The sequence below is a fragment of the Ambystoma mexicanum genome, chromosome 2p (genome assembly GCF_040938575.1).
Source record: "Ambystoma mexicanum isolate Mex_15411 chromosome 2p, UKY_AmexF1_1, whole genome shotgun sequence".
In the NCBI taxonomy this organism is placed as follows: Eukaryota; Metazoa; Chordata; class Amphibia; order Caudata; family Ambystomatidae; genus Ambystoma; species Ambystoma mexicanum.
The window spans coordinates 1457918601-1457941512 of NC_090923.1; the positions used below are offsets into that span (position 1 = coordinate 1457918601).

General features: G+C 46.4%; 1 protein-coding gene across 1 annotated transcript in view; it reads right to left on the minus strand.

Moving 5' to 3' along the window:
- GLYR1 (glyoxylate reductase 1 homolog) overlaps positions 1-22912 on the minus strand; it is a 713235-nt gene that overhangs the window by 133543 nt on the left and 556780 nt on the right. The window contains exons 13-14 of the mRNA XM_069646033.1: positions 2184-2346; positions 1800-1979 (exon numbers count right to left, since the gene is read on the minus strand). Coding sequence (XP_069502134.1) covers positions 1800-1979; positions 2184-2346 — 343 coding nt within the window. The remainder of the gene's footprint in view (positions 1-1799; positions 1980-2183; positions 2347-22912) is intronic.

The window sequence follows — 22912 nt, forward strand, 5'->3', positions numbered from 1 at the left end:
TTTCCAGTATGTACATAGGAACTATAATAAAGAACAATTTGTATACTGAATGTCTAAATTGAATAGTGTGCCATACTGTGTGTACTCACCAAGGGCTCCTAACCCCCCCTCCCCTCCCCTCGCACTCTCCGGAGACTAAGCCTCCACCGCTTCTCCATACTACCTTGATTGGGTTTAGGCTAACCTCTCAGAGCTCGCTGTTCATCATAACTCGGGTGGGCCTCCTAAAATCTGTCAACCAGGACAGATTTTAGAAATCCATCTGAATGAGCAACCATTCTTTTTGGTCAATAGACCTGCAACTTAGTCAAAGCCACCCCCCACAGGAAGTGAGAGGAATAGTCCAGGGACCTATACTGGCCTAAATCAGTTGGGACCAATATGAACGATGCCATTGTGGGCTCACAAACAACCCCCTCGTTAGGACAGCCATTTTAGGGCTACCTTGTAGTCACCCCGAACAAAGTAAGCCCATAAACACAAATGGCTAAGATAAAAAAAAACACACTGTATACCAAAAAGGTAAATTGATATATATGATACAGCATTTATAACGCACCTATACACAAGTGTTGCAAGGCGCGAAAATGAGCTACCTATGTGGTAAAATGGCTGGCATCCTTGGTGAAGCCAAAACTAAAGTAGAGCTGCCACCAACCTACTCCATACAACTTGTGTAACTAAGGTAAACACGGGGCACTTGAGAGGTACCACTGGCATGGGGCAACTTAAGGGTAACCCAGCACCATATACCTTAAGTAAGGTATAAAGGCTCGTAGTGGCAGGAGGACTTCAGGAGAAGTCCCTCTAGGACCACCAAAATGAAAAAAAAAACAAGACTGGGTGGAGGACGCAAAATGTTCAGGGGCCCGAAAATGTGGCCCTAGAATCCCCAAAAGAGGAAATTCAACTTCAGCAACATGGAGTCAGGTCTCCAGAACCATCCATAGCAAAACCATCAGATCTCACCCGCCCAGGCAACTCAAAAGGTTGAGACGCATGGTATTCTGAAACTGGTATTATAGTGCGTTTCTGTAACCTGCAATGTATTTGGATCATCTGAGTGTGTAAACAGATTGTCAAACTGAATTTATCATTTGCCTAGTTGTCGGATGAATTGTTTGTGATTGGCAGACACAAGAGGTGCCTGGTAAAAAGTACATGTAATCTACACGGGAGGGGCACAGAAAGTCTGAGGCCTCAGCTTTCTGATATACAGATAAGCTATCTAATGCCCGAGCATGTGTGATCTGTCTAAGTAAAGTAATAGCTATATCAATGTGAAATCTCTTTACATTCAAACCTAGATAGAAGCATCCGTAATATTAAACCTGACGACATAAAATTCTGCATGTTGTTGAAGCTGGAAAAATATACAAAACTCCCAAATACATGCCATTCTAAGGTTTCTCCCTAGGTCTCATGACTCCATTTCCGTATTCACTTTTCTAAATCTGTTGCTTATTCCAGTCATCAGTTTCTTAAATCTGATAACTTCGCACCTAAGCAGCATCACATTAGAATGCCTCTATTTTTCCTTTTGATGTCTTCTTTAACTTTCTTCGCTTATTAATTTCATGCTCTCGCACCAATTTTCTCTCTTTGTTATGTTATACTACTGGGATTTGTAATTTGCACTTCTGACATTTGCATGGTTGCCATTTGATGAGTCTCCAGGCGCCCTCAACTTTGAAAGCCTTCTCTGAAGTAGCACTGCACGTTTGTCAGTGGTCCTCATTGCCCACCAACTCCCATTTTATTTGTGGTAAAGTGAAATACAAAATGAAAGTTGTTATTACTTTGGCATTTCTGATCCAGGAAAATACTGGCAAGTTGCCCCTCATTGAGGATGTCCAACAACGTCTGCTGGGACTGCCCGGTCACCTGCGCCAACGTCAGCCCCTCTGCAATTGTGGCCATAAAACTTCCTTGCACCATACTGAGGATCAGCATCATTTTTGCAGCGTTGCCGACATCACCTGAAATAAATAAAAGGGTTAATGACTAATTTTGCAAAAGGTGCAAAATGTAACAATTCTCTGTATAAAGCATGACAGAGCTACGAAAAAAACAAGAAAGCCAAATTGCGGAGCAAGTCACAATTTTACAAAACAAAGATGCCACAGAGCCAGTTAGCTAGAAAGGAGGATGCCAGTTTGCTAAAAAAGAAGGATGCCAGTTACCTAAAAAGAAGGATGTTTTCCCCATGGCTTTGAAACAGCTACTACAATCTTCATAAACACCCCGGTCGCCAGCAGCCAAAATCAGCAGCATGCCATCATTGGAGAGTTGCTGATTGCCAGAGACTGGTGCTTCAAGAAAGCGTCCGCCTCGAGAAACGATCACCTAGAGCAAAAGGAACCCAGGGAAGAAGTCAGACTGAGTTATAAATCTGTAGTCCTACTACTGTTGCCCAACAGGGCAGGTGTGAGAACAAGTTACTTACCAACTGGTAACGTTCTTTCGACTGGATGTTCCTCCAACGTATTCCACATCTTTGACATGTAATGTCCACAGCTGTGCAGCTTTGGAAATTTTTCGGCATTGGGCGTCCTGCATCGATGGCGTTGAGTCGATGTCCCTCGGAGGCCTCCAACGATGGTGACGTCATCGGATGTTATAAGTAGCACGCACGGTGCCCGTAGCCTCAGTTCATGTTTTTTCCCTCCACAACGTGTGCCAGAACCGCACAAAAAGCTTCCTTGACTGCACATAGCCCTGTGGGAACGCAAGCTGCAATAGCATAGGAAATTCTTCTGAGGGGCAGGCTGGGAGGGCGATGAGGAATACATTGGAGGAACATCCAGCCGAAAGAACGTTACCAGTTAGTAAGTGACTTGCTCTTCAAATGGATTGTGTCCTCCAATGTATTCCACATCTTTGACAGACTCCCAAAGCAGTATCAGTGATTGGAGGAGGGAAAAGAATTTAGATATACCCAATCAGATGGCAGAATAAAGCACCCCTTTACCAAAGGCCATATCTTGACCATGGAAAGTATCCAGGGAGTAATGCTCGACAAAGGTGTGGATGGAAGACCATGTTGCAGCATCATAAATGTTCTTAACAGGAACTCCCCATTGCAGGGCTGTGGATGCAGTCACGCCCCTGCTGGAGTGAGCTCGCAAGCCCTCAGGAGATTCCTTGCCAGCCAATCTGTAACAATCCGCAATGGTGAGGATAATCCACCTGGACAAGGTCTGTTTGGCGACGGCCTGGCCCAATCAGTGTCCAGTGTATCCCAAAAAAGTTGGTCGTGAACTGTGACCCTAGACATCCTAGAAATATGAAAGTTCAAAGCTCTCCTAGGGTCCAACCTATGGGGTCTCTCCTCTTCCTTACCAGGATGAGGAGGATAGAAAGCAGGAAGTACCACCTTCTGGCTCAAAAGAAACTCAGACACTACCTTAGGTAGGAAGGACGGACGTACCCTCAGTACAACCTAATCCTTGTGGAACACAGTAAAGGGTGGCTTAGATAAAAGTGCCTGCAACTCGCTCACTCTGCGAGCAGATGTGACTGCAATCAAGAAAACCGTCTTGAAGGTCAACAGTCTCAAAGGACAAGAGTGCAAAGGTTCAAACGGAGCACCCATCAAGAATTTGAAGACTAAATTCAGATCCCAAAATGGCACCTGAAAAGGGGAAGGCGGGAACACATTTGTGAGCCCTTTTAGAAACTCGGTAATCAAAAGGAATGTTAAAATAATAACATTCTTCATACAAGCGCTTGAAAATAGACAGCGTTGCCAGGTAACCTTTAATTGTACACACTTGAAGACCCTTGTGGGCCAAAGAAAGCAAGAAAAAAAGAAAAAAAAGAACCATCGGAATGGAACACTAAACTAACTTACGCCAACGGTACAGGGATTTGGTTGCCGGAAGCCTGGCCGAAAGCAACACCTCCATCACGTCATCCGGGAGGTCCCAATCCTTATCTCTCAATCTTTCAGAAACCATGCGTGAAGGTTGAGAGTCTTAACCTCTGGATGGAGAACCAGCCCCCCCCCACCCCCAACCCCTCCTCACGCAAGAGAGGGAAGATCCTCTCTTTGGGGAAGACTACCTGGAGGACAGATGGACATTTCTAGTAGGTCCAGGTACCACGCTCTCCTGGCCCAATCCAGAGCAATTAGGATTGTGTGGGACCCGAACATCCGCAACCTCGTTAGAACTTGAGGAATGACCGGGACCTGGAGAAACGCGTACAGAAGTGGGAATGACCAATCCACGATCAACGCGTCCCCTAAAGCTCCTATCGGAGGAAATTCCCTTGAGCAATATCTCGAACTTTCGGTTGGCACCAGTCGCCAACAGATCCACTTGAGGGGTTTCCCAAAGGGCGAAGATCTCCTGAACTTCCTGAGCCAACTCCCACTCGTGGGAGACTGCGCTCTGCCTGCTCAGAGCATCCGCAGCCGCATTCTCCTCTCCTGCCAGATGAACTGCCGAGAGTGAGATTCCTTGCTTTATCGCCCATACCAGAGCTGCATCGCCTCTCTGCACAGCGGGAGTGACCCTACACCTCCCTTGTTGTTGAGTTACTGCATGGCTACTGTGTTGTCCGTCATGATCAGGACACTCTTCCATCGCACAAATGGCAGAAAAGCCTTCAGGGCTAGCCTGATGGCCCAGAGCTCCAAAAGATTTATGTGGAGTTTGGACTCAGACGGAGACCAACGACCGCTGGTTGTCAGCTCGTTGGCGTGAGCTCGCCATCCTGTGAGGGAAGCATCCGTCACTACCGTCACCTCCGACCATGGTTGCCAAAAAGATTCTCCCTTCATCAGATTCCCATCACTGGCCCACCACAGAAGATCCTGTGAGACTGAGCGGAATCGGAAGGCGATCCGATATTTTTCCGTCCTGAGCACCCATTGAAGGGATCTTATCCTCAGTCTGGCCTCTGGTACCAGAGCAATGCAGGATGCCATGAGGCCAAGCAACCTTAACAATTCAAAACCCGGGAGACTCTGGACATATTGAAATTTGTTGACCATCTGGACAATGTGATGAGCCCTCACCTTGGGGGGGCGCAAGCACTTCCCCAAGGATGTGTCTAATATAGCCACAATGTACTGGAGCTGTTGGGAAGTTGTCATATGAGACTTCTTGAAATTGAGGGAGAAGCTCAGCTTGTGAAGGGAGTGGCAGGTGAGGCTGAGATGATCCAAGGCTTGTTTGGGAGAACGCACTCTGATCAGCCAGTCGTCCTGGTAGGGGTAGACGTGAACCTCCCTCTCCTGAGATACGCTGCCACCACCACCATGCGCTTGGTGAAGACCCTCGGGCAGAGGGCAACCCAAATGGGAGGACCAGAAACTGAAAGTGCGAGTTGCCAACCGCAAACCTCAGGTATTTTGTGTACTTTGGATGGATTGGCACATGAAAATAAGCATCCTGTAGCTCCAGTGACAACAACCAATCCTGCAGTCTAAGGGTCTGAAGGACCTGAGAAAGAGTGACCATCTTGAACTTGCCCTTCCTGAGGAACTTGTTCAAGCAACGCAAGTCCAACGCGGGTCGCAGTCCTCCGTCTTTCTTGGGAATAGAAAAATATGGGGAATACCAGCCCTTGTTCCTCTCTGCCACAGGCACTGGTTAAATAGCGCCTTTCTCCATCAGGATCAAGATTTCCTGCAGAAGGACGGATATGGAATCTTCAAAGAGAGCTTCCCCGATGGATTGTTGAGAGGCTGACCTAGGAAGGGTAGGCAGTAGCTGTGAGCTATTGTTTCCAGAACCCACCCATCTGAAGTAATGGCTCGCCACTCTTCGAGATGCTGAGACAGTCTGCCCACAACCGGCGAACAATGAGAGCTGGCCTCAAATCTGTTTTGGAGCGGCTGCGGCAGTGCCTGAAGGCAAAGAGGCAGCTGGTCGAGTGGCTTTGGCTCCTCTTCTCCGTCCACCACTAGGAACTCTACGGTGGACCCTTTGACTGGCCGCTCCTCTCGCTCTACCAAAATAGTAACGAAAGGCACCACCCCTCTACTGCTGTCCCCTAGGACGAAAAGGCAGAAGTTGACGCACAGCTCTGCCCAAAGATTTAGCAGTTGCTTTGGAGGTCTGCAACCTCTCAAGGCTCTCGTCAGACTTGCTGCCAAACAAATGAGAACAGTCAAAGGGCATGTTGAGAAGATGGGCATGCACATCCGGTGCAAACCCAGACTTCCACAATAACGCAAACCTGCGTATCACGCTGCTCGCAGCCATGGACCGGCTGACACTATCAGCCGTGTCCAAACCAGACTGAAGGGATTCACACATGGCATCCTTGGAGTTGGCTAATTTCAGTGCCATACTCCCAGACGAAAATACTTTGCATGCCCATCAATCGAAGCGCTTGTCGTCCCTATCAGGAGGGATGGTAGGGTACACCGCCTGCCTCGAGGTGGCTGTGGCTGCCTGAACCACCAAACTCTCAGGAGTAGGGTGTGGATAGGTAGCTGCGGTCACTACTGGATGGGTGGTATTTCTTAGTCAACGACTTGTTGACCGCCGGAAGAGACTCCGGGTGTTCCAAGTAGCAGCCACCCTTTTCTGTAACGCCATGTGAAAAGGCAATACTGGGTCAGTGGACGGACCCTGATCTAAAATGTCAGTGAGGTCATCCTGATCAAATTCAACTGGAGGGCCGGACCACCCTAGGTACTCTAACTCTTGGCATCAACCCCCTATAGGAGGATTCAGCATGAGCCCCAGGCTCTGGCCTACCAAACTCCATTTCAGGAGATGTGTCAAGGCCACTTGCAGCATGTAAAGACTGATGCAGATCCTCTATCTGACTGTCCTCAGAAAAGACAATGTCAGGAGCTTCAGGTGTTTCACCAGGAATCTCAAAAGGCTCGAACTCCACATCAGACCTCTCCTCATCCTCATTTATTTTCTGTAGAGAATGAAATAACTCCTTCCTAGATACAGGAGCAGACTTGAATTCAAGAACAGGCTTCACAGTCTTTGACAGAGCCTTTCTCGGAGGATCCACAGCCACAGGGGCCTCCAATGGCAAATTCTGGCCTTTATGCCCCGATGGCGTTGCTTTGCCGTCGACAAGGGCACTGAAGGCTCAGAGGCCCTGACCGAGGGCAAAGCCCCGACAGCCGCACTCGATGGACACGCCTCGACAGCGTTGATGCCTTCCTCGACACCTTCCCAGACTTCCGACAATTTCATTGGGGACGAAGACCGCGACCTAGATCTGGCACGTCTCTGGCAATCTACTGGAGCCCTGTCCGAACAGGACCTCCATGGTTCCCGATGTTTATCGCGCCGACTGCCCAAGCCCGAGGGCACGCGCAAGCGTCCGACTGAGACCATTCCCTACCGGCTTCAACCAAAGGCGCAAACGGTACAGTGCCCCGAGATTGAAAAATCTCCAGCATTTTCACCCTGAATGCCTCCCATTCCTCCAGAGTAGAGGATCTAGTGGTTAAGCCACTTTGCTTGCAGAGCCATCATCCGACGAGGACGGGGAAGGCGAACGGTGATGCCGCTTCCAGGAGTCCCCTGACAAGGACGACGAGTGGTGGGAACCACTCCGGGACCGAGATCCCCTGGACTGCCTCCGACGGGGAGAGTCACCCCTCGAGTTGTCAGTGGAAAGACCAGTAGTCTCTTGGGGTTTAGAGGGTTTGGCCACTCGACCTACCTGCAATTTCCACTTATGCTCCTGCATGGCCTTGGCAGTCAACGACTGGCACTTCGAGCAGTCGTCTTTGTCATGGCTCTCGCCCAGACACCACAAGCAGATACGGTGCGGGTCCGTGATAGACAGTTTGGACTTACAGTCCCAGCACTTTTTGAAGCCAGACCGCGGGGTCGGAAGGGTAAAAGAAGACGATATTATCGAAGTAGAGAACAGGCGGCGCGCAGAGTTCTCGATGCAAACACATTTGCGGAAAAAACGGAATTGAGGCTATGGCCGCCGTGCGTGCTACTTATAACATCCGATGACGTCACCCTCGACGGAGGCCTCGAGGTACATCGACCCAACGCCTTCGACGCAGGACACCATCTGCCGAAAAATGTCCGAAGCAGCACAGCTGTGGACATTACATGTCAAAGATGTGGAATACATTGGAGGACACAATACATTCGTCGAAACACATATTAGTCAATTCAAATGCACAGTACCGAAATGTGTATACAAGCAAGGTTTTCACAAAAGAGAGACGCTCGGTAGAATCAGCCAGGCCTCTTTGTAGGGTACACAATTATCATCCTAAAACTAGCGAAACAGGACATCCTTAAGCATTCCCTGTTTGCAGTTATAGTCAAGCTATCAAGGTCAACAGAAAAGACAAAGCTACAGGGGCTCATTACGAGTTGGGCAACATTCCGGCAGTAAATCCACTTGAGTACCACCCAGCGGAATTACCATAACCGCCATGGTCCGGCGGAATTACTCTATGGGACATTTCTGGCAGAATAACCGCTGCAGTAATTCTGCTGATTTGATTTTCGCCATTAAGTGGGGGTGGGTGTCTGATTTACCTCCAGCATTGTGCTGGAGGTAAATCTCCCACTCCAGGGCCATAGTCTTAGTATGGCGGTCGGCGGAAAGTGGTGGTAATCCAGTGGTTATGTAGGGAAAGTCATTATGCAAAGCAGCAACAACCCCTCCCGAGGTCTGTAAGCCTATTCGCACAATAGCCCAGAGGATAGCTCAGGGGCAATGAGTTTGTCTTGGAAGCAAGACAACGCATAGCAACACAGATTTGACTCCTGGCCTTGCGCTTAGGAACTGGTCTCCGGTATTAAGCACATTATCAAAGAACAATTATAAAAATTATATAGGTGGTTGAATTAGGGTGGTGTATTCAAAAAGGTATTGCCACAAAATGGCAGTAAAAAAAATGTCAAATGCACATTCACTGCACATTCGCCTGGGACAAAAAAAAAAAAGTCCTACAATGCCTAACATGTGGAGCGGCGGTGTCCCCCGCCCCCCTTATTCGGCATTATTGGCTCCGGGCGGGTGTGTCTCCCACTTCTAAGTCATTGGAAGCAAAGGACAAAGCAAAACAACAATAACAACAAATAGACGAAAGGACACTTCAGCACCAGCGCCAACCCACGTTAGTGGGAGGGAACCGACGCCGCAGGGAAAGAGGGGATTTGGCGGCACTCACAGAAGTGAGGTTCTGAAAAGTTAAGGAGGGGGGAGGTGGATGTGGAATGCCAGGGCAAGTAATGTTATCACTGCATGATTTTGGAATTCAATATTTTCGGATTCGCTATTTCACACCACACCATAATCACGTAGATCCAAATTTAAAATAGAAAATCGAGTAAAGCATATATACTGAACACGTTAGTAAACGTCAATGTATTTTTATTTTATAATCGTCAAATAAAACTGGGGTCTTTGCATGGAAAGCATTTTAAATGTTAACTTATTTAAATAAGAACATATTTAGTATGAGCGTGCCTTAGGTGTAATGTAAAAGAGAACACTTCATACAGTACATTTTTTTCCAGGTTTTAACTTTCAACTGGTCATTCGGGCACATCAATTCAAAGGCGTAGTGAGAAAGAAAAATTGCCTGGTTGAAAGAAATCTGGCTGGAAAATTGCACTGAAGTTTCTTTAATGAAGAGACATGCTTTCTGTTTCCGAAGTCTGGAATACAGCCAATACCATTAGTTATGGATAGCAATCTAAGCATTTGAATAGGTTTACTGAAGGCAGCAAATAAAAACCTATGTTCTAATATAAGTTAACTGTTGCGGTGGAGTTTCTGAACCAGCCCTGTGAGAGGGTTCCGAGAGGCCACCATATCTATTTAACAGGGCAATTGACATTTCGTTCTATCCAAACTACTAATGTATTATAGACTGAGAAGTAAGGCAGACTTTAAGAGCGATTTAGTAGTATGGATAACCCAACAAAGGGCACTAATAACTCAAGCAACACCAGAGAACAAGATAATTTATTAGACCATTACGTTTCTAAGAAGGTAGTATCAAACATTCAGGAATGTTGAAACAAGTAAAACTGTAGGCACTCAAGTGGAAAAGATCTATGCACATGCAATGAATGCACATACCCTGCTTTATATTTATAAGGCACAGATAACTTAAAATGTCCATTCTATACCAGGCAAGTCTGCCCAGTGCCTTTGAAAGTCAATGTCCAAGGTAAGTACCTGTGTGGGGGTGTTGGAAGTCAAGTCACAGAACAAGTAGTTTCAAGCTAACAAGTAGTTTCAATTTAACAGGTAAGTAATCGTTCCAGAATAAATGCACTTCGAGGAATTTAAAGCAGGTAAAAGCAGATAAGGTGTACTCTCCCAATCTGACCACACTAAGGGCTAACCAGAGAAGTGGGGGGAGGAGGGGAGAAGAACCTTGGCCAGAAATCCATTGATCATGACTGGGCAAGGGAGAGTTAGGGAGTGAATTATACATAGATGCAATCCATATGGTGGGAGGGGCATTGGAAAAAGGTATGCAAGCTCCAGTCTCAAACTCAGATTTGCAGAGGGATCAGCCCCTAGGGTCCTCAGACTGGCTGGGCCCACTTACCTCAAATATTGGTCCAGTTTCAGGAGGTTGAGGGGCTGGGGATGAAGTGACTAGTTTCGGCTTTGGGTCTGGGTTTGACTAGACAGCGGTTTGCACTCTGGCAGGACTGTTCCAGATGCTTTAAGCAGGTGGACCCAGGCACCTCAGGCCAACAGCCACAGCATTTGCCACAATGATATCCAGGACATGTTAATGTTAAAGGATATTTGTACCGCTCACTATCACCACCGGAGTGGTCCCCTGGCGGCTCTGAAAGAGGAAGGGAGGGTTAGTGAGGGGAAGCTGGGCAAAGTGCAAGAAAGCAGTGATGTGCTGTTGGCGGTCTCAGCCCAGTGGTTCCGTTGGCTAGCCTGGGGTGTTTTCGGCCAGTAGTCGTCATGTACTGTTGTGCGGGTCTATGTGTTTTTTGTTTTGTTGTTGCAATGTAGTGAAGTTTGTGCGGTTTGTTGTGCTGTAGGTTTGTGGTTGTGTTTGGTATGGAGTTTGAGAGGTGTATGCAGAGGGGGAAATTGTTAGTGGAATCGATTAGTTGGCATTTCTCTCTTGGATTGAGGCACTGGGTTTGCGTAATCTCCTCAGATGGGATGTGGGAGCATTTCTGCACGTCTGCCCTGATCTGGGCTTATCTTGTATTCACAGTCCCTTTCACATCAGGCCTCCACTTCCATCAACTTCCATCAACATCCTTCATATCCTTACCCGTCTCCCTTTCCCACTAATGTGGCCAGTGTTCCTGCTAATGTCTACTACTCAATTAGTGTGGTGATTGCTAATTCTATAACATTGTGGTACCTGGTAGCAGCTAAGAGGCGAGTGAGGAAGCTGGGCAGGATTGGCTGGGGTTGTTGATTTTGTCTTTATGGGTGTCGTTTCTGTTCTATTTTCCTTGGCGTCACCTGTCAAGGTGCGGTGGGAGTTTTAGTCCGTTCCCTCTTATGTTTAGTCATCCTTTTTCCTTTCTGTTTCAGTTTGGGTCTGTGGTATTGAAGAGCCAGGTTTTTAGCAATGTCCTGAATTTTAGGTGATCTTTGGTGTTTCTTATTTCTTTTGGGATGTTGTTCCAGGTTTTTGCGGCTAAGTGGTATAAGGAGGTGCCTCTAAGTTTTTTCTTAAGGTATAGTTTTAGTTCTAGGCGGATTTCGTTGCTTGACCTGAGGAGTCTCGTTGGCATGTAGATTGTTATTTTCTTTTGTAGGAATTCTGCTCCTTGTCCACTCATTGCCCTGTGCATTATGCACATGGTTTTGAAGGTGATGCAATGTTTTACTGGGAGCCAGTGTAGTGTTTTTAGGGCAGGAGTGATGTGGTCTCTTCTGGATAGTTTGAGGAGTAGTCTGGCTGCTGTATTTTGAATCCGTTGTAGTTTCTTCAGGAGGTATTCTGGTATCCAGAGGTAGAGGCTGTTAGCATAGTCGATTCTTGACATGATGAGGGCGACGATAGTGAGTGTTTTGTGCGTGAAGGAGAGGAAATGTAGGACTCTTCTTGCGGTGTGGCGGAGGAAGAAACATTTCTTGACTGTTGCATTTATTTGTGGTTCTAAGGTTAGGGTGTTTTCCATCAGGACATGATAGATTGACAGCAGCGAAAATCAACCTGACCAGGGGGCTGCAAGTGACACCTGTGTTGAGATGGATTTCTCTAAATCTGGCCTGGTGGACAGATTTCAGGAGGCTACCCTAGTTAAAGTGAACAGGGGGACTCAGAGATTAGTCAAACTCAACCAAGGTAAGCGTGGAGAGTGGTCAGCGCTTAGTCCCAGGAGAGGTGAGTAGCGTCAGGGGTCCACAAGGAGTCCACACAGTGATATACACAAGAATTCTACTTAGACAGGCAAGTACAAAATACTATTTATTATAGGCCTAAAAACACACTAGAAAAGCAGTGGCAATGCCAATAGTTTGGACTTTTGTGTAGCTCAGTCATAGTGGTTTAACTACCCGTTGTTGGTACAGGTGCAAAATGATGCGAGTACCTGGGTATCTAATAGTAGTGCTTGGAAAAAGCTTAAAACCTATGCACAAGCTAAATATATTGGCTTTGCCAATGCTGGTTTGAAACAAAACATCTTTGAAGGACACGAATCGAGTGGCTGAATGTAGGTCTGGTAAGACTCATTACACCAGTAGATTGTTTACCACTCCAATTAAGTTATTAACTCTCTGAAGACTGCTTTGAACGCACACAGACAGGCACTTTCAATGCGAAACCTGATGGTAATGCTTGATTACAGCTAGCACAAAGTTCTAACAAGCATGTGTTTAAGGCAAGCAGAGGCAGGAATGGGTGAGAATGGCTATAGGGATTAGCATGGCTATGGGTGAGCACAAAACCAAACACCTACAGACTCTGTGTCCCTCCTCATATGTCATTCCTCCCTATCTGTACTCCAATGCAATAGATTCGGCTTAGAGTTGTCACAGGCGACACCTAATAGCCCAAACTCAAAACAGAGGATTGCTAACATTGCAATGCAGGTGCAAACTGACTCAATTAGGAAGCATTCCTATGTGCCTGCTCAATCAGTAAAAATTGCCACAGGGCTGACCAGCTGACCGTCATATCCTGGTCTTCTTTTACTCATGGATTTGTGTTTGCGTTGTAGCAGTTCCAACCCATTCAGTACTTTGCTCTTAGCTGCCAGACTCGGCCGGATGTTATGACAGGGCTCTGCAGGCAGTGCGTTTGGCTTCCTTGACAGAATAAAGTTAGAGGCTACAGTGACTTCTCTAAGAGCTTGCTTCTTGATTTTATATATGTGTTACTTGCTGCATGCCATGGGGTGTTGAGTTGCTAGCAGGGCCATCTCAAGCACTTTGGGGGTCCGGGGCATGGACACCTCTGGGGCCCCCCTCCAACAGACCAAATGAATGAAGGGATATAGAATATCTAGTGCGACGATAACCCATAGCTTGATATGCTGCCTCACAGAGATCAAAATAAGCATGGTAATCTCCCTTTCAGATACCTTACCCTCTTCATTCATGTTGTAACAGAGTGATAACCATGTAGCATTTCAAGGGCAACATTAGCAGTCTATGACGAGGGTACTTGTGTTCAAGCATAGGTACAGCAAGCTTTTCATTAATAACAGCCACGTGGAAGGTATACTAGACATAGTATAACTGCAGGACACAGATTTTATGAAAAAAGGTGCACATAATCCAGAATAGTCAAAAGACTCAGATCAGCTACCTTAGAGACCGCAAAAGTGCTCAAGTATGGATACAGGCGACCAATGGGAAGCAATGATAAAACGCCACATGCCATAGCATAGAGAGTGAATGACGATTTGAAGGTACCAGGAAGGTGTTTGTATCCAGACAGACTGGGATTAGAAGTGGGACATGGTTTCAAGCAGTGTTGCCATTTGAGAGCAAAGAAACAGGTCGCTGTGGTGTGTAATAGATCAATGCTCACTATCACATCACTTTCGCGCCTTTAAACACTTGCGTATAGGTGCGTTATGAATGCCACATCATATTATAGAGGAAGAAACACTATATATAGCCAACGAAACCATGAGTCTTTTTTAAAGATCATACCCCAAGAACAAAATCACTTTGAAGGGCTGACAATTTTGAAAGGTTTAGGGACTTGCAATTTTAACAGGTGAGGAAATGCAAGATTAAATGAGATACTCAGGATCACAAATTGATTAAGAGGTGAAGCTGGGATTCATAACCACTCTGCAATTTCTACTCTTTACCAATTTCTTTTCTAGTTTTTACCCTGAACTAAAATAACTGACTTTGAAAATATGAAAATCGCATAACCCAATATAAATATTTCAAAAAACGAAATGTTATAAAACATTATGCAAAATGGGAATTATTCTAGCTTCATTGTCTCCCCATCAACAAGGATTGTACATAATTACCAGTATACTAATGGCTTTGATCTTAAAAAGATTGAAGATAGGTTTCTCTTTTGTATTTTAAAACTTTAAATACACCTCAAAAACAGGCTTTGGCAATGGTATCTAAAAACGTGCAGAAAAACCTCTGGATTGTACAAAGAAACAAACTGTTTTGTTGTCAAATAAGCAGACATTAAAACATGCTTATAAGAAGCATGAAATATCTGGTCTGCTCTGTCTAGAACTCCTTCCACTCAAATGCCTACATGATAGGAAAGATCAGGTAATAGGCCAAACAGTGCCACCAGTATGTGAGAAGCAAACCTTTTCATAGAAGGCATTACAGTACTGTCGGTGGTCTAAGATTTGTCCAGGATCACCATCGTCTGCTGGCAAACCCAGCATGCAAGTATGAACGCGTTGGTTCCACAGTCTGGAATTTGGGTACATAAACACCACTAACACTTTGTCATCACTGGAGGTGCCTGCCTAGGTTTTACAACTCCCCATCTAAACAAGCCAATTTCTAGATCTTCACCATACTGACGCTATGTTAGTTTCTATAGCAACCACTATCTGGTTCAGGTACATTGGTGATGAGAACACCTGGAGTGCTATAAAACAAAGTACATATGCATGCAGGCTTAACAACTTCATGCATTCGAAACGCTGAGTCGGCCTTGCTGGAACTTGGTATTGAAATCTTGCATATGAAAGCATTTCTCTGCAATGAGTGCTTTACACAATGAGCTATCCCTCTGAACCATCGGGGCACTCAAATGTGTCAGTATGTATTTCAACTTTGGTTGTTGCACATGATCAATATAAACCCCACAGAAAGGTGAGAATGCCACAGGTGCTGTGCCACGCAAACTATGTGTACCAGAGTGAACATAGCATTACCGAATGAAAAGATCAGAACAAAATGTACGTGTCAACAGACAGAAAATAGGTTTAGCCTTAGCAGCACACCATAGAAAATCCGGATGTGTGATACTTAATTTTGTTGACTTAGGAAAACTGTTTTTTTTAAAAATAAGGCTGCTTCTTGGGGCACCCTTCAGGGTGGGAGCCCGGGGAAAGTGCCTCTTTTGTCTCTCATAAAGACGTCTCTGGTTGCTAGCCTCCGATTTCTAAAGCACGGACCATGATGGCATGTAGCAATGACTAAAAGGGGTCCGGTGTATGCTGGCCGAGTGTCTTTTACATGGCACTTCCTGCAAGGTCTACAGAAGGAAAAGTATTTTTCTTAAACTTGCTAAACAAGGATTCGCCTGGGACTGGCATCCCTCATCTGGGACGGGGATGAAGGATTAAGGAGGTAATGGGTAGCTAATTAAACAAAAGAGGGGCGAGCTTCCATTCTCACAGCGGCTATGAGCTTTCTTTCATCTGCATGTCCCTACTTTGTAATTCAAACAACTTGCCCTTTGTGGGATGCTAATTTTCTATTCATGTTTGCAGTTTTATGTGCTATGAACACATCTTGGAAGCAAAGGCACTCTATAACTGTCGTTATAGCATTAAACACTGCCACACCAGCCGACAGGTTTTTCCCCTTTCTTTGTATCCTCTCATTGACTCCCCAGGATGCTTATTAATATGTGAAAATAAAGCATTAAATCACTTTACATATTTGCCTGAGGGGCAACAGCAATGCATCTCTCTTGCTGCCTCACCTTCTCTAAAGTTTTAAATACAGTTATGCAATAAGCTGGAAAATGTCTGCACGGTATCCCTACATATTAACCCCACCAAAAATATCACCATGCATATGGTCGTTTGTCTCGCCATAGGCGATATTTTTGGGGGGTGTGGGGGGGTTAATTTGTGGAAGTGGGGCTTGCGGGGTGTCCCTCGCCCATTTAAAAATAATGCGGGGGTGTCCCACACAGGGTCCATGGCTCAATATCGGTGCAAAAATATGGCAATATTTTTGTATCGCAATATTTTTGCGGGGACATTAACACATGGAACAATCTGCACGAGGTGCTTTCATGTTTAGTAATTAAAGAGGGCACACGCCTTGGCACTGTCTGAGTTAGAACACCTGCCGCCACACTTGCATATGATCACACAGCTGTCTCGAGCATTCCGATGCCTGCACATGCATGGCCTTTGGCAGAGAGGCAGCATCCGGTTTCCATTCAAGCTGTACTGGGCACTACCTATAACCGGTCCCCCTGCCAAGTGCCAACACCACTGTCCCACGCCCAGCCCTCTCTCCTATGGCCCCACTTCATGCCCAACAGCATCTAACTGTACCCACCCAGTCCCCAACCATGTTACATCATCCTGGCCCAGACTACATGTCCAACTCCATTCAGTACTCAGTTACATCGGCTCAGAAACCTGTTTCATGACCAAGTCACCCCTGGCCGCAAAACCCAGCTGTTGTCACTGTCCGACCCCTGTCTATCCCCGACTATCTGACCTCTCACATGTGCCCTTACTGTCAGCGGACTCCCACATGCGTGCGCACATTTACACAAGGCGAGCACCGCATGATGGGAACTGTGGTCTTTTAAGACCATAGCCTGATGAACTGGCCTAACATTGAAACAATGGGCAAACCTCATGGGTATACAGAACTGCGGCGCCATCGTACAGTGGGGCCCAGTCCCATCTACTAGGGGAACAGGCAAAGGTGTGGGGGTGACCAATAGATTTCAAGGGAACGTTTGTCTTCATAATTATAAATGCACGCCAATAAAAGTTTTTGTAGATAAATCTGTAGAAAATGTTACAATGGTCTTTTGTTTTAGAGCTATAAAGGTTCTGCTTTTTGTTTTATGGCATGGACAGCGAGTTCTTCAATTATGCACAACTCTGAACCAGGCAGCCTGCGCCTTAACTCAACATGTGAGCAAACTGCACCAAAGGCTTCATTAAAAAGGGAGCTGCTTTCTCCGGTGCTCGTTCTCCAATCCCGTAGGATACCAACACACCCCCCTGAACTTGTTTAGAAATGAGCATCTGAACTTTATCCAACATGGCTGCCACCATGGAAGAGCTCCAAGCTAAAAGAGTTACCAAGATGGGCAGGAATAGATGGGATTAGCATGGCTAGGGGCAGGGAATGGGAGGGGATCAATAACCAAACAAGACCTAACACACTATTGTATACCTCCTCAAATGTCATTTGTGTGTGCCCCTTGTCACAAGCCCTTCTCTCTATGTACACATGAATTAGTAATTTAATGCAATAATTTGGGCTATTATAGGTGTTGCAAGCGACACCTAATAGCTTAAACTACAAAATGAATTAAGCAGGTAATACTGTCACACAACACTCAGTTATAAAAGATACATACAGTGATCTTTGGTTTGTATAAATACATACAATTAAGACCTGGAAGGAAGACAAGTAATTATGCAATAGGAAAAACCCAGTTCTCAAGTGTAATATCCTAAATTTATGAGTCCAATCAATAAGTTGAATCGGGCCTTCTGCACAAAGTCACAAACTTCATTTAGGGGACAAAGTTAGGAAAGATTCTTGTGTTGAGAAATTTTTTTCCAGAAGACTTCCCAACTATTTGACAGCTAAGTGAGATACTTTTTCTGCCTCTTAGAACAGCTTTTAAACTAAACGTTTAAAAAGCGACGGCATGGAATAAATCAAAGTTAATAACAGTTCATTATTGGGGAAATAGGGACTTTTGAGGTAGGTTTTCCTGCCGTTAGATCCAGTAGAAGATGCCCCGGAGCTGCGGTTGCAAAGAAGATTCCAGTCTGGTTCAGCAGCTAAGTGCAACCCTTTCCGATGAAGAATTGCAGCAGGCACTGATGCAGTCTCCCATACAGGGGATGTCCGGTTCCATCAACATTCATCACTGCACACAGGCGAAAGCAGGCATCTCTCCGGTCATGAACGAAGACCTGCTTCCAAGGAAAGAATCCGTTGATACTGGGAAGCTGAAACTTGGCAGGAAAGTGACATTTAGGACAAACTGGTGCCCACTGCAGTTCCAGACGATAATGCGCAACAGTGACACTTCTGGCGGGGTAGCCCAATTCAGAGGTGGCCGGTCCACCGGATGGTTCAGTAACAATTCAGAAGGTTCAAAGCTGACAGGCCGCGACAAGACATCAAGACCGGTTTGTCCCACAAGTCCAAAGGTCGAAGCACCACAGAGGGTCTTCTCAGGGTTTACCCGGGATGTTTTGCAGGAAAGGTTGCCAGGCCCCTTAAGAAGTCGTCAATGGGTCTTCAGTCGGCTGCATAGCTACACAGCATACTTGGCTCTGTTACTGATCCTCTGGAATGGCTGTAGGACTTGCCTTCATATGCTAAATTCAGTGATGAAACAGGGTTTATAGTGAAAGGGTTGAATGCATTGTTTCGAAATGCAATAGTTTCGAAACAAAAAAAATGATTTTTTTTCTTCGAATGCACGTTTTATTTGGGGAGTCCCCCCAAACCCCTGTTTTCTTGGGGGGGAAAAAACCAGTATTTTTTCCTATATGAAAGGCAAAAAAACACTTTTTTTTCTGGTCCTTTTGTTTCGAAACTATTGCATTTTGAAACAATGTATTCGAATCTTTGTCTGGACACCGTCAAACAGCCTTCCAATAGCAAGGGAGGGTGAGGGTGTGTGTGAGTGATTATATATATTACATTACTCACCGTAATCGTATTTCTGATGCTTGTATCTGCTTAGATTCACATGCTGTGCATAGGCAGACATCTAGTGGAAGCTGCGGAGTATTACAGTTTGTTTTTCGAAACTCAAAAAAGGGCGTCGACACAGGGCTTGCCAGTAATACTAACCCTAGTGTGACATCCACTGTACCCATGATCCCTCACGCGTCTAGGACCCTCAGATTGTATTTTCTCTGACATGAGGTAGCATGAGGAGTAGCGTGAGTACAGATAATCCAAGCAGATAGATAGAAAGGTAAGACTACAAGCATCCATGCGCCTTCTCTCAGAGGGGAGGAAGGGTGGGTCGCATGTGAATCTAAGAAGATACAAGCATCAGAAATACGATTACGGTGAGTAATGTATCCCTTCTGAGGCTTGTGGAATCTGCTTAGATCACATGCTGTGCATAGATTAGCGAGCAGTACCTGAAGAAGGAGGTGGGATGTGAGAAGGGTCATGAGCAAATAAATGTCTTAGAACCGCTTGTCCCACTTGTGTATCTGTCTTCGAATGAGTGTCAATGCAGTAGTGCTGAGTACAAGTGTGAATAGAGCTCCAAGTAGCTGCTTTGCAAATGGTGTCAAGGGGTACATTTGCAATGAAAGCCAGAGTGGCCCCAATGCCTCTTCTAGAGTGGGCCGAGTTTTTTCAGAAAGTGAGTAACACAGCTGGATACAGTTAATAATCCACTTAGAGATGGCACCTTTAGAGACGCGATCCCCCTCTCTGCCTGTAGCTACGGAGACAAATAGCTGATCTGTTTTCCTTAGCGGTCTGGTCTTGTTTACATAGTAGAGGACCGCCCTACGCACATCTAGTGTGCGTAGTTTCACCTCAGCCGAGCTTTGTGGGTCTTGGAAGAAAGCCGGAAGCTCGATGGACTGGTTCACGTGGAATTTTGAAATAAACTTAGGTGAAAACCTAGGGTGTGTGCGTAAAACCAGTTTATCTTTATGGACAGTAAAGAAGGGATCTTGCACTGACCGAGCCTGAATTTCACTGACTCTTCTTATAGATGTAATTGCTACTAAGAAGGCTGTTTTGTAAGTCAGGTGTTTGAGACTGCTTTTGTGCATGGGCTCGAATGGGGGGCCCATGAGCTTAGATAGCGCCACGTTAAGGTCCCATCCTGGTGGTGGGTTTGAAATAGGAGGGTGAAGTCTCTTTACTCCTTCCATGAAGGCTTGAACTACTGGTACTTTCCACCACGAGACCTTGTTATGGGAAGTGGTGTATGCTGACAGGGCTGCCAGGTGTACCTTCAGTGAGTTAAAAACCAGTCCTGCGTCCAGCAGGTGGAGCATGTATGTAACAATAGAGGAAGGAGTGCAATCAACTGGGTTGATTTGTTTATTCTGGCACCAGATAATGAATCTCTTCCATTTGTCAAAGGAGCAGTGCCTCGTGTTAGGTTTCCTAGATTCCTTTAGGATGTCTGTACACCTCTGTGGTAAATTGAGATGTCCGAACTCTGACCTCAGGAGCCATGCTGCCAGGTTCATTGAGTTGGGTTGAGGATGCACTGTGTGACCTTGGTGCTGGGACAGTAGGTTGTACCAGCCCGGAAGTTTGATGGGTTCGCACACCGCCAATCTGCTTAAGTGTGGGAACCACGGTTGTCTCGCCCACATGGGAGCAACTAGGACGAGCGTCATCGATTCTCTGTTCATCTTGTTGACCACCTTCCTGATTAGAGGAGTTGGTGGAAAAGCGTACGCAAACATCCCTGACCAGTTCATCCAAAGGGCCTTCCCCTGGGAGTATGGTTGGAGTAACCTCGATGCAAATCCTGGGCATTGTCTGTTTTCGCTTGTGGTGAATAGGTCTATAGTGGGGAAACCCCACTGAGAGAAGATATCTTCTACGACTTCTCTGTGTAGACACCATTCGTGTTCCTCTGGGAGGGGGTCTCTGCTCAGAGCATCCGCTAGGGAATTGAGATCCCCTGGAACATGTTGCGATGACAGGAAGATGTTCCGTCTGAGTGCCCATATCCAGATTTTCTGGGCAAGCTTAGATAGATTTGGCAACCGAGTCCCTCCTTGCTTGTTCAGGTAGAACATGGCTGTAGTGCTGTCCGTCCGGATTTGCACTGACAGATTTAACAGGTGGGGCTCGAACGCTTGAAGTGCTCTGAATACTGCCAGAAGCTCTAACAGGTTGATGTGATTCTTGGCCAGTGCGTGCGATCAGAGACCCTGAGCTGTGTGGTGGAGATGGTGAGCTCCCCACCCCGTCAGGCATGCATCGGTTGTGACTACCGCCTGTATCTCGGGATCGTAAAAGGGTTTCCCCTTGGACAGATTCTCTCTTGTCCACCAGTGAAGGCTTTGTACAAGTGTTGGCAAAACGACCACTAGATCGTCCCACTGACCACTTGCCTGAGACCACTGTTTCGCCAACCATTCTTGCATGGGACGCATGCGCAGGCACACGTGGGGGACCAGGTAAATACATGACGCCATCATGCCTAGCAAACGCATTGCTTTGCATACCGTTAACTGGCGACCGGACTGATATTGCTGAATTTGCAGCAGTATGTTCCAAATTCTTTCCTCGGAAGGAAAGGTCAACCCCTCTTGAGTGTCTAGGATAGCTCCTAGGAACTGTTTGGATGTGCTTGGCACGAGACTTGACTTTCTCGTTTATTGAGAAGCCCAATTCGAAGAGGAGGTCGATTGTCCTTTGAATGTTTGCTCTGCAAATTACTGGGGTTTCCCCCGTGATGAGCCAGTCGTCCAGGTAAGGGTACACCAGGATTGCCTCCCTGCGTAGGTGTGCTGCCGCCACCGCCAGTACGGTGGCATGCCTGTCAACCCAAGGGTATTTGTGGTTGCACTTGGGGCAGAATTGGAAAGGGGTACCCTCCATACGCACCTTGTGGCAGCGGGCTTGTAAGTGTCGGAATATATAAGAATGTACCTACATACCAAAAGAGTGTAGAGTATGTCCACCCCCACTCTCCCTACTTGCAGGGCCAAGGCCAGCGGCCTTCCAAGGCCCAGGCCGAGGCCACAGGCCTTCCTAGGTCCAAATCCGTCGTGCAGCTGTCGACGGTCGAATTCTTCTCCGGGCCGGCGTCAAGTGTGGAAGTTCGGTGACTCGACGTTGGGGTGGAGAAATGGGTAAATTTAACAATATTTAGCAAAAGTATGGCTAAGGCCAGGGAACTCCGCGAAATGGTTCCGACCAGAATGGCGGAAAAAAACAATCTGAGGGTCCTAAACGCGTGAGGGATCATGGGTACAGTGGACGTCACACTAGGGATAGTATTACTGAAACGCCCTGTGTCGACGCCCTTTTTCGAGTTTCGAAAAACAAACTAATACTCTGCAGCTTCCACTAGATGTCGGCCTCTGCACAGCATGTGATCTAAGCAGATTCCACAAGCCTCAGAAATATATATATATATATATTTTATAGGGAAGTGACACAAAGTCAGGACAGGGTCAAAACATCAGCAAAACGTTTGGGGGTCCACAGAATATGGAGGGAAAGTTGCCCAAAAGAGAAATCTTTAACAGCATAGTAGAGAAGACAATAGCTCCAGGAAAGACCCTCTTCATGCAGGAGAGCAGGAGGTCTTCGACCACAAGACAACATACAAAGTCCCAAATTGGAACTCATGATTGCGACCAATGCACAGGAGATGCCTTAGGCAAAGGTAGTCGGCCCACAGAACGGTTCCGGTCCACTTCTGAAGGCAGGCTTCTGGTGCAGAACTCCGAACTGGTTGGACCCACCAGCCCAAAGATCGAAGCACTGAAGTCTTCTGCGGATCGTTTCAGAGAGGCAGGGCTTGGCTTTAGGCAAGGCTAGACTTCTTCGGCAATAGACTTTAGGTCTTCAGCACATTGCTCTTCTTCCTTCAAGTGTC